The sequence below is a fragment of the Dipteris shenzhenensis genome, chromosome 33, assembly GCF_047967505.1.
Source record: "Dipteris shenzhenensis isolate YYH24624 ecotype China chromosome 33, Dip_SZ_1.0, whole genome shotgun sequence".
Lineage (NCBI taxonomy): Eukaryota > Viridiplantae > Streptophyta > Polypodiopsida > Gleicheniales > Dipteridaceae > Dipteris > Dipteris shenzhenensis.
In genome coordinates, this window is record NC_141628.1 from 26,267,536 (window position 1) to 26,279,850 (window position 12,315).

At 45.9% G+C, this 12,315-nt stretch overlaps 1 protein-coding gene across 4 annotated transcripts in view; it reads left to right on the forward strand.

The window, feature by feature from the left end:
• LOC147879891 (sulfhydryl oxidase 2-like) overlaps positions 1–12,315 on the forward strand; it is a 52,145-nt gene that overhangs the window by 13,996 nt on the left and 25,834 nt on the right. For all 4 annotated transcript variants that reach the window (XM_087371736.1, XM_087371733.1, XM_087371735.1 and 1 more), the window contains exons 5-8: positions 9,476–9,548; positions 9,720–9,788; positions 10,010–10,083; positions 10,224–10,401. In XM_087371736.1, coding sequence (XP_087227862.1) covers positions 9,476–9,548; positions 9,720–9,788; positions 10,010–10,083; positions 10,224–10,401 — 394 coding nt within the window. The remainder of the gene's footprint in view (positions 1–9,475; positions 9,549–9,719; positions 9,789–10,009; positions 10,084–10,223; positions 10,402–12,315) is intronic.

A 12,315-nucleotide genomic window follows, 5' to 3' on the forward strand; every position in this document is an offset into this window, starting at 1 on the left:
CACACGTTGTGAATGAAATACACCTCTTGTTGAGGTATTTCTTTTTGGAAAGCAAAGGTTGAGTGCAGTTGCAAACAGTGTGTGTGAGAGCTTGCAAAATCTCAGATAAGTGGCAGTGATGGCTTCATAGCAAGATGCCATACACTCTCATGAGGAGAGTGCTAGGAATGTTCAAGCTATGCAAGAGAAGAGTCAAAAGACAGGCAAGTTACAGACATTGGCATAGCTCATGGAAGCCAGAAGGGATCCATTGTTTCGCAGGCTCGTAAATCCTCATGTAGAGAAGAGCAGTAGAGAGTTTCTTTTGGGGCAACCCAGAGGGCGACATCCAAAAAGAGATCCCTGGACGCAGTTCCTGTTCTTCCTGTAGATGATGTTTCCAGGAAGATCAAGAAACCACTGACTGACTCATATAGGCTTATCAACCCCCATATTAGTGTCTCTGGAATCTGCCACTCCTGTAGTCTCGTGATCATGCGGGATTGTGGGACAGTGTCAAAAGCCTTCCGAAAGCCTACAAAGCATGTGTAGACCTTCTGGTGTCTAGACCTCGTCTCCTCAATGATAGCCGTGAGAGTGGAGATGTGATCTAGGATAGAATGATGTCTCCGGAATCCTGCGTGTCCTAGTGCCCGCTGCCCCCAAGCCTCTGTATGATTGCTAAGCTCCCTTTCTAAAACTGATCCATAAATCTTGGCTAGAGTGTAGCCAATCATGAGGGTGTGGTAGTTCCCGGTCTCCATAGGGGCCCTAGCTTTGTGTATCGGCACAATAGTGGTGGTGCTCCAAGCAAGTGGGAAGCTGTGACGCATAGCCCGGTTGAACATCTGTGCTAGGATCGGAGCTAAGACATCCTGCCCATGTGCAAAGTGCTCAATCCGTAGGCCCTCATGGTCTTGCGCTCTCCGGTTGTGTAATTGACGAAGTACAGCCCGTCATTCTGTGTGGTGAACAAGTGACAAGTGGTGGGCCTCGGCATAGAGGACATATCCGGCGGTGTCTGCATCTAGGCAATGGGCATCAGGGAGCATGCATATGTGTGCCACACATCTGGGTCAGTGATGGGAATAGGTGGCTTCCCCTCCAATAGAAACCCCCACCCATTTTGGTCGGGTCTCCTTTCTTAAAAGATCTGACAATCTCATCCATCTTATGTGTGAGGAAGGCCCGCCTCTTACTATGTGTCAATTGTCCAAATGTCCTCTGCGCCTCAGGTGATGTTAGATGACCCAAAGTTCGCTCCTATGTGAGGTGGGCTCTCGCATCTCTGCACTCGTCGTCGAACCAAGGGTTTTGAGGCATCTTCCCATCTCGGATCCGCATGGATTGGGTTGTGGGAAAGGATCTGGTAGCAACGTCCTGTACCACTGAGACAAGGGTGTCAGAGGTGTTGGCGAGGTCTATATCATCTCCAAGTAGGACGGGAAGCTCTATGGCTAGGTGACTCACGCACATTGGGTCAAGGGCACGATCAAAGTGGATCTGGATGGATGCAGGCGCGGGGGGAGCTCTCCCAGTGGCTGGCATGTGGCAAAGTTTGGGGAGCTAGTAGGTAGTCCACTGTACTAGACCCATGGCCATGCGGGAAGCAAGTGAGTCTTTCAGATGATGGCCATCTCTAAAGACCAGTATAGATGATCAAGTCGTGGATTGCCCCTAGCTCATCAAGCAGATGTCGTCCATATCCTGTCACTTGTGGGGCGTCTGTAGAGTGCCTCAATATCTCGAACTCAGTTGCATCTAGCTCCGGGACTATATGTGGATCTCTGTCATCTGTGAAGTCACGTAGGCCCACTTGTCTATTTCGTGTCCGTGCATTGAAATCCCCCGGTGGGATGGTGTCTGGAGAACTCCTTGATGTCATCATGGGTCGTCTCATATGAGATGTGTCCATTTGTAGTGACCTCTCGTGCATAGGATGACGTGTCTGGAGGGAAGTAGCACACCACATTGAAGATAGGTCGAGCATCTGGAAGCTGAACTCGTATCCACATATGTCATGCATGCTCCTCTCTTCGAGCCACATATATGAGTGGTCTTAGGTGTGATTTGAAAAGGACAGCCACCCCCGGGAGCCCCGTACTCCGCTCTCTTTCCTCAACTGCCTCCTGTGAGCTGACTCCCATGTGTATCCTGCTACTGTGGGCAGCCCTCTCTCTGGGCTCTCATGCGTCTCGGTGTAGAAGATCCTATCTCTATCATTATAGGTCTCCAAGAAACCTCTTGGGTCAGACTATAATGTGCCATTACAATTCCATACTGCGATTTTCAGTCCGGTGTGTGCACGCATCCTATGGGCTCGACACCGTCATAATTCTCCCACTTGTTTTCCATCTCATCCTCCTTGTCTCCTCTTTCTCGGATGATACCCTACCATCCCTATATGCAGCCCCCATTTCCTTGTTTCTAAGTGTGATGTCATCATCCAAGTAGATCTTGGTTCCCTTCAAAGTCGCTCTCGTGCTCATGAGGGTCTTCTTGTCCATGGCTGTCCGGAACTTTAGCACTAGTGGCTTTGTAAGTGCCTTGGGTTTGCCCACCCTCCAGGCTGTCTTGGAAGTGAAATTGACCCCCCATTTTGGTGAACAGAATCTTGGCATCTGCCATTGGAGTGTTTCCCATTGGTAGGCCCCTCACCAAGACATTTAGCCCTTTGCTGGTCCTTCTCTTTTCCTACTCAAGTGCTTTGGAGATAAACTCTTTCTTTGGGGCTGTTGTGCCCTTTTTGACCACATCTTTCCATTCTAGTATCTTAGCTTCCCCTTTGCTGATTTGTTGTTTAAGCTCAGCATGTGTGCCTTGCATTGTTTCCTGCATGGCTGCAATCTCCTTCCTAAGAGTGGCATTTTCTGTTTTCAGCTCTTCCATTGCTTTGCAATTTCCTTCCGGGATCCCTTTCATGTACTTTATTTGCTGCACTTCAATTTTGAGAGCATGCATCGTGTCTTGGAGCTTGTTTTTTTAACATATCCATTCAGCCTTTTCTTTCTCCCATTCCTCCTTTTTGCCTTTTTCTTTTCTCCACTCCTCTTGCATTTTCCCTCCATATTCTTTCACTTCAGCTAGTGTCTTGTCAACATGTGCTTTCTCCACAAGGAGGGCCACATTTCTGGATTCCAAAATGTCAATTTTTTAAATCAACGCAAGGCATATCTTTTGGAGGCTGGTGAGGACACTAGATGTAGTGTTTGGAGTTGTCCTTGCTGTGTAGGCTGTCATGGCATTGTCAAGTGCTTGTTTCCCCCAAATATCCTCTACACATGCTCGTGTAGGCATTGTGCAAAGTCACTATTTTGCCACTGTTTTGTAGAATTGTAAAAGTGCAGAAATAAATGGATTCCTCACATATTTATTGCCCTGGGTGATCTTTAGGTATGTTGGTGGCTCTTTCCTGTCCTCCTTTGTCTTTTCAGAAATGCATTGCATGAATTTGCTGTTGAAAACCTTCCCTCTGCACTTTCTTGATTCGGAGTCTGTCTTTCTTGATTTTTTGCAGGTTTCGAGCAGGTTAGGGCGGAGGTATGGAGCTGGAGCGGGTCCTAGGGATGGCAAACAGTCCACGCGGGCTGGGGCGAGGGGGCCTAGAGGCCCTTTGCAGCTGTGCGGGTCCCTTGTGACCTGCGCGGCTCCTTGTGACTTGCGCCTTAGGTGGCGTGGGTGGCACAGTAGGCGCCCAAGGTGGTGCGCCCAAGAAGGCCCAAGGAGGTGGTGTGACTCAGGGAACCCATGCGGGGGGCTGCAAGAGGTGTGCGACAGACGTGGCGTTAGAAATGGCGCAATAGTGGACAGCCAGCCCGATGATCAAGTCATGGACTTCCCCCAAATAAAGTAGATGTCGCCCATATGCTGTCACCTGTGGGGCATCTGCGGAGTGTCTCTGTATCCCCAGCTCAGCTGCATCTAGCTCCGGGACTATGTGGGGATTTCTGTCATCTGTGAAGTCAAGCAGACCCACCTGTCTGTCTCATGTCCGTGCATTGAAGTCTCCTAGCAAGAGGATGTCTCCTTTTCTAGAGAACTCCATGATGTCATCATGGATCATCTCATATGGGCTGTGCCCCTCTGCGGTGACCTATCGTGCATAGGAACATAGTTGCACGAAACGGCCGTTTCGTGGCTGGAAACGGAAACGGCGAAACAGAAACGGCGTTTCTTGAAGAAAGGCCGTTTCGTAAAACCTGTTTTTACCCTAAATCCCAAAAGTCGTGATTTCGCCGCCTGGCTACATTTTTCGCCGCCTCCCGCTGATTGCACTCCTCCTGTGCATCCTTGCTGCTCTCTCCACCTTCTCTAAGCTCTCTCCATCCCTCCATCCTTTGCTCTTGGACTCTCCATCCCGTTTTCCTCGGACCTCCATCCTTCTCTCTCCATCCTCTTCATCCTTTGCTCCATCTTCTCCATCCTGCAAAAGCTGCAGCTTGGCAGCCTGCTCTCCATCCCTCCATCCTTCTTCTCTCCATCCTCTCTTTAATCTTACCTGTAACCTCTCCATCCTCCTTCACTTCTACCTCTGATCCTTCAGGCTCCTTCCACCTCTTTATCCTTTTTTACCTCTGAGCTCTCCATCCTCCTTCTACCTCTCCATCCTTTCTCACTTGTGACATCTCCATCCTCCTTCTCACCTCTCCATCCTCCTCAATGCCGAGAGATGCTTTTTGGGTCCATGTCTCCCTCCTAGATAGTTATAAAGGAGGCAGTGGCTCCAAGAAGTATGAATGATGCATTGATGCTTGAAGGTTGAAGCTTTAAGTATAGATAATTGTATTATGTATGATTTGCAAATTGCACTCTATTGATAATTATATTATGTATAAAAAATAAAATTTTATACATAAATTGTATCATATTGCCGTTTCTTCCGTTTCCGTTTCGGCGGGGCCCGGAAACTCCGTTTCTTCCGTTTCCGTTTCTTCCGTTTCCGTTTCGGCTGGTAACTATGCATAGGAAGACATGTCTTGGGGAAAGTAGCATTCGCCATAAAGATAGGTTGTGCATCCGGGAGCTGAAATCGTATCCACACCTCTCGCCGAACCACAGATATGAGTGGCCTCAGGTGTGATTTGAAGAGGACAGCTACCTCCCCAGAGCCTTGCACTCCGCTATCTCTCCTCAACTCCCTTCTATGAGCTGACTCCCATGTATATCCTCTCAGTGTGGGTAGTCCTCTCTTTGGGAACTCGTGCGTCTCAATGTAACAGATAATGTCCCTTTTACTGTATGTTTTTAGGAAACCTCCCGGATCGGACCATAGTGTGCCATTACAATTCCATATTGCTATTTTCAGTCCAGTGTGTGTACTCATCCCTTGGGATTGACACCGTTATAATTCTCCCTCTTCTCTTCCTATCTTCCTTGTCTCCTCTATCTTGGATGATCACTCTACCATCCCTGCATGCTGCCCATTTCCCTGCTTCTCTTGGTGCCATTACTTGTATCATGCCTTCCCTTCGATGCTCTTGTTGTTGTAGGAGGGTGAGGTCATCATGTAGATAGATTCTGCTCCCTTTCAGAGTCGCTCTTGTGCTCATGAGAGTCTTCCTGTCCATGGCTGTTCTGAACTTCAGCACTAGTGGCTTTATTGCCTACCCTGCAGGCTGTCTCACATGTGAGATTGGTCCCCATTTTTGTGAACAATTCCTGGGCATCTGCCATTGGTGTGTCGCCCATTGGTAAACCCCTCACAAGGACATTTAATGCCTTGCTGGCCCTTCTCTTTTCCTCCTCAAGTGTCTCTAAGATAAATTCTTTCTTTAAGGTTATTTCCCTCCTTTTCTGTACTTCAATCTCCAATGCATTTACTCTGTGTAGGAGCTTGTTTTTCCAGATTTCCATTCAGCCTTCTCCTTTTCCCATTCCTCTTTTTTGGTCTTTTATTTTCTCCACTCCTCTTGCATTTTTCATCCATGTTCTTATACTTCAGCCAGTGTCTTGTCTACATGTCTTCTGTGCAAGGAGGGCTACATTTGTAGACTCTAAGTTGTAAATTTTATCAATTAGTGCAAGACATATTTTTTGGAGGCTAGTGAGGACACTAGATGTAGTATTTGGAGTTGTCCCTGCTGTGTAAGCTGTCATGGCATTTTCAAGCGCTTGTTTCCCCCAAGGATCCTCTACACATGCTCGCGTAGGCATTGTGCAAAAACCGAAAGAGAGAGAGTTTATTAAAGTCTACGAAAGCCCAATGGGTCTATGAGACTGATGAAGATCTGATACAAACAAGCAGAAGGGTGGAGCTACTAAGTCAGCATCATCACCTATGCTGAATGCTGAATCTTAAAGTACATAGTTATATAACATGTGGTGTCGCCAACATCGTCCTCATAAGTAGAATGTGACCTCATGATGATGTAGGTGTCAAGGGGACTCAAGAGAAGGGCGAGATCCTGATGATGTGTAGCCCGTGATGGAGCGTTGGCAGACAGCGGGAGAAGGCAGCAGTTAATCTAGTATTTGGAGAGAATGCAATTGTTGGTCAAAACAATACAATGAGCTGCGACTCATATGCCTTGCTCAAAGCAGCCGAGACTAGAATCAGCTGGGCTCATATCGTGCATTCAAGGGTCATGAGCAAAATTGTGATATAGGACTTAACGTCAACGAATGCACACTCGAAGATTTCTCCAATCATCACTGCTCTATTTGAATTTGCAGCACAAAGTTTGACTGAGAAGCCTCATGTGATTATCCAATATAGGGAGCAAAGGACAAAAATGCATCACAGCCAAGATACAAAGCAAGAGAGCAGGCACAGCCCGGATCGGGTAAAAGATGCCTTGGCACAAGATTCGGAGGCAGCCAACTATTCACATGAAGAGAGCATGCAAGCGATGTATGGAACATCACTAGCAGAATCGTTATGGGATACTCCCATTGCCAAAGAAGCAGAGCTCCTAAGTAAATCAGAGAAGCTAGCAACAAGGAAGATTAAGCTAAATCCAAAAGCAAACACAGTAGCAAAACAGACATGGGTGCAGTGGGAAGATCTAGAATCCTACTTGTGGGTGCAGTCCATCTCGGTCTCTTGGCGATGACCCTGCTCCTGACCAAAGCTACTGTAACTCTTGTGCGCAGTGCTCTAGGTTTGAACAAGGAGGGAGGTCGCCAAGTGTAAGCTGTGTGTGGTCCGCTGTCGAGTGTGGCTGGTCTTGGACTCTGGGTCTCTGCTGCTTCTCCTGCCAAGGGCTGTGTGGTCCATACGGTCTAGGTGAAAAAACTCGGCAATCCTACTCTGAGAGAGATCGGACTGTGTGTCAGAAGCTTGTCTCCGCGCTCTGAGTAGAAGCTCTCTGTAACTGGCCTTTGACTGACAAAGGGCAGTATATCTGACACTATTTTCTCACAACTCTGAAATACAGCCAACATGTACCATTGCTATTGCCCACACACAATACTTAGAGCATATAACTTCAAAGCATAGCATCATTGAACCATACAAAATGACACCTGTTGGCCCCAAACACTTGGCGCCCCTTGCGGTATTTATTTATTTACTGGTTAGCTCAAATACAAGGGACTCCCTTCAAGAGCTTACCCGCAGGTGCAACCCAGTACAATGCCAACCCGTGGTTGTGCCAGTGGTTCCGTACCACTTCTGTCCTCCAGGGTAGCTCTTACTTGCCAGGTACTTTCCTACATGTGATGCCCACATGGGAGCCTATGTGTTGCGCATGTGGCAGCTGCTTTTCTTGCATTATCTTTATTTGTATGCTGCCCACATGACAGCCAACGTGCTGTTCATGTGGCAGCCCTCTGTTCCATGTTAGATCTGTCGTGTGGCATTCCACATCAATGCTCACATGTCTTCCATCACAGACTGGTACACCTTCCCTTTGCCTCTCCTCATTTGGGTGCTCACAAATGGGGAGGTGACTACAAAAACTCCAACAAGCAGCATTGCAGATGGTGCCACGAAAAATAAAGAGCTAATCATCAGGGCAAAGATGGGAAAGTTGACATGCATGCATATAATAGTGGAAAAAATGTAAGGAGTTATTTGAGCTATGTAACCAATGCATTGGATTTATGGTGTGTACGGCTGGAGTGTGCAATCCTTTAACTCAATTAATTGGAGGAGAGTTTGTATGAGTCGAATGAGCAAATCTGCCAAGGTTGCTTGCTGTTGTGCAGCCTTATGCAACTGTATCCTACATAGATTGGTGATGCTTATTCCAGTACATAGACTACACATGTGCATTCTGTTATGATCTGCTTAACAGCATTCATCAGGCTGTTAAGTATTGTGCAAATATTGTGTTCTTCATTTACTTAGATGAATCTAGGAACATTCCCAAACTCATCCTCTAAAAACACAACATAGTGCAGTTTCAATCTCACGAGAGTCACTCATCAGATTGAAAACCATAAACTCCATCACGCATAGTAGGGACTAGCTACTATGACATCCCCACTAACGTCATCAACGCCCAACAGTGGGTGTAGACCATAGTATAAAAGTATGCTCTCACACATACAAATCCACATACCCACACATACTTGAGCATCCATTTATATAAAGTCTTCATACTGAGTTTCTGTCGGCACTCCGGAGGTGAAGGGAAAACTCAGCCATGACGAAGGCTAGCACTAAAGGAGAAGGCTAATAAAAAAGTAGTCTAAATTTCTTCATTTAAGCTACAACTACTTGTGAAGTCTAAACGATTTCATTTTAGTCTCTCCTAAACGAGCATCTAAATCTAAGTCTAGCTGATAGGGCAACGCACCATTTAAGATAGAAAGAATTATCGCAATACCAGCAGGCCGCAACTTGGACGAAAACTTCACAAGGTGAAATTTGCATGTCCGCTAATACATCAGAAGCATATACCTAGATGAATCCAGGAACATTCCCAAACTCATCCTCTAAAAACACAACATAGTGCAGTTTCAATCTCACGAGAGTCACTCATTAGATTGAAAACCATAAACTCCATCACGCATAGCAGGGACTAGCTACTATGACATCCCCACTGACGTCATCAACGCCCAACAGTGGGTGTAGACCATAGTATAAAAGTATGCTCTCACACATACAAATCCACACACCCACACATACTTGAGCATCCATTTATACAAAGTATTCGTACTGAGTTTCTGTCGGCACTCCGGAGGTGAAGGGCAAACTCAGCCACGACGAAGGCTAGCACTAAAGGAGAAGGCTAATCAAAAAGTAGTCCAAATCTCTTCATTCAAGCTACAACTGCTTGTGAAGTCTAAACGATTTCTTTTTAGTCTCTCCCAAACGAGCATCTAAATCTAAATCTAGCTGATAGGGCAACGCACCATTTAAGATAGAAAGAATTATCGCAATACCAGCAGGCTGTTAAGTATTGTGCAAATATTGTGTTCTTCATTCTCCAGTCTAGTACGTGTGATCCCTATCACTGGACAGATCTTTAGATCCTGTTTGTGATCTGATAATTTAGTAGATTTTGGCTTGTCATCTGTGCTGTTAAGGAGCTTCAATCTGCTTGGACAGGGGTTACACATTGGATGATATGGTGTCTAATGACGATCAACTAATCCAAGGAGATGAGCTTGATTTTGGACAGGTTTGTGCAAAAGTTGTATGCCCTGATTTTTTGATTTATGGTTCTTTCTGACATTAAATAGTGTAGAGAACTTATTAAGAAAAAGGTCAGTGGATAGAGGAATTCACCCCCTCTTTAAAGAACACACATTTGACAGCACTCGTCCTGTAAATTGCATATTTGGTAGAGAAGGTGGCGATTTCCAACTACGATATTGAAGAGGCAACTGCAAAAGCTATGGATATCATTCTGGTTGAAAAGGTTAGTGTCTTCTGATTCTCGTAACAGTAGACTTGCATTTCTTCATCATGTCTAATAAAGATTTGAAGATGGATTTTCAACTCAATTGTTGTTTCCGAATGCATTGCTTTCCCTCTGCTCTGATTTGTTCCCATGGGGCAAAACTGGTGCTGATTGTCATGTCCCTTTTCATTTTGAGTCTTATGCTCATGCTGTTTATGTGGTTGCTGGCATGACTACAGCTTTTAAATCAGAAGACTCGGTCCTCCTTTATCCAGTTCTTGCAATTATTGGTGGTGCATCACCCATCAAGAAAGTAAGTTCATATCAAAGAAACTTTGAGCTGCACTCTGCATTACATGCGTTAAATCTTCTCTATGTGAGATCATTTTCTGGGCGATAGTGTAATGCATCTCTCTCTCTCTCACACACACACTTTCTCTCCTTTGGGATTAGTTGCCGTAAAGGCATTGCAGGAATATTAACAAACCTTGAAGACCTGTGGCCTTCACTTCCGAAGCAAACTGACAGGAAAGTGCAAGCCAATGACAGTGACTGGGATTTTAAGGAGCTCGATTACAAGGCTTTAGAACAGGTCCACATTTGTGGAGAACACATTCCTCGTGGATATTGGGTCTGATTCTGCCCCACATCTTTGTTGATGCTTTAAAATGTAGAAGAATGGAGGAAGGGTAATATTCATGGTGTGAATTTATTTAGTTTTTCATTTAGAACTGCCGTCATATCTCTTGCTTGGTTTTGATTTTCCTCAAGATATGTGCGATTGGTACATCTTCATTTGCTAGCATCCTTTTAAACGTTTGGACAAGGTTTGGGCCTACTTTTTGTATCTTGTGATTCTATGTACAAAAAGGGGTTTTCAGAGGCTGAGCTTTGATCCCTTTGGTTGCAATTTTGGTTTACAATGGCACACTACTGGGAGTTTAACGGCCTTTCTTGGCTCATTGCAATAAATATGATATGTTTACAATTGTATTGTTGGAATTCCAGCCAATGCCAGGATTCCAATGTTTATATCTGTTTTTGACTGCTGTTTTCTTCAATTGCTTCTGTATGCTTAGCAAGGAGGGAACATCTTGACGACCCTTAGCCTCTGTATCATTTCCTTGTTTCCCAGCAAGGAGGGTCTTTGTCTGGCTTTATTGTAGACACACATGCATGGGGTGACATGGCAGTGACATGCGAGACCATTGGTGGCTGTTAAGAACCTAAAAAGCACAGAGGGCTTTGTGTTCCAAAAACCACCTAGCCTTCAATACATCGAGAGCTAGTTTTCTATCAGAACTTAGAGCATCTCATGCATGAAGAATGAGGGCTTCCATGTGGGTGCCTGCCCAGAAAGATGTATAGTCAAATAGTTCTTCCTCAGTGGAGTTAGCAGGCCTACTGTATAGGCCAGAGACTAGGCCAGAATATGAGAGAGTAAGGCCAACCCAGGACCTGGACCAAGGTCAACCGACTTGACCAGGTCGGGTCAACCCAATTAGATCCGGTCGGGTTAAGTCAGCCAAGTCACAGACCTGGTCGGTCAGTTTGTCTGGCTGGGATACCCTATAAATAGGGTTCCCTTGCCACTCTTTAGGTGTTCCCATTTCTTCCACTTTCACACCGGATTTTGGTGCTGTTCATGAAGCTACCTTGCACGGGGCTTGCTGCTAGCCCCCGCACCCCCAGGCACCTTTAAGGTCTGCAAGGCCTGCAAGCATAGGCCTGGGGGGGTGTTCTCAACCGCCGCCTAGCCATCAGGCTATCGAGGCTGCTACGCAGGGCCACCCAGCCCTCCTCCTAGCCAGCAAGGCCATCCAACAAGGGCTTCAGCTCCTACCAGCTCCAAACCTGCAAGAAAAACAAGAAGATCAGGAAAGTCAATATCGATACCAAGAAAGTGCAGAGAGGGAAGATTCACCGGCAAATACACAGAAATGCAATACTAGAAAGTCAGAGGAAGGAAAGAGATGGATAACGAGCATACTTGAAGGTCAGGTCTCTGTTTCTGCACTGCCACGCAGAGGTCTTGTAAGTCAAAAAAATCTGCTGCATAATCTACAGACTACAGTTAGCAGAGATACCATGCCTACAAGAGTGGGAGTAGAAGACACATGGGCAAAACAAGCTTTGGAGACAGCTATGGCAGCCCTCTCTACAGGGACAGCACATTAAGTTACTACAAATGTACTGACATGCCTTAACAAAATTTGCCTTGTGCTGATAGAAAAAATTGACAACCTGGAGGCCACCAATGTGGCCCTATTGGTTGAGAAAGCGCATGTGGACAAGACATTAGTTGAGACGAGAAAACAAGGAGGGAAGGTACAAGAAGAATGGAGGAAGGAAAAGGCCAAGAAAGAAGAATGGGAGAAGGAGAGGGCAGGATGGGAAAGTGACTATTGAATATTCATATCATCTTCCTACACTCGTGTGACTCCGACTCATGCGTACTTGCGTTTTGTTGTTATCTTCCGCTGCGTACTATTTTCTTACAATCTCAACGAAAGGAATTGCAGAGACCAAGCTCCAAGACAAAGTA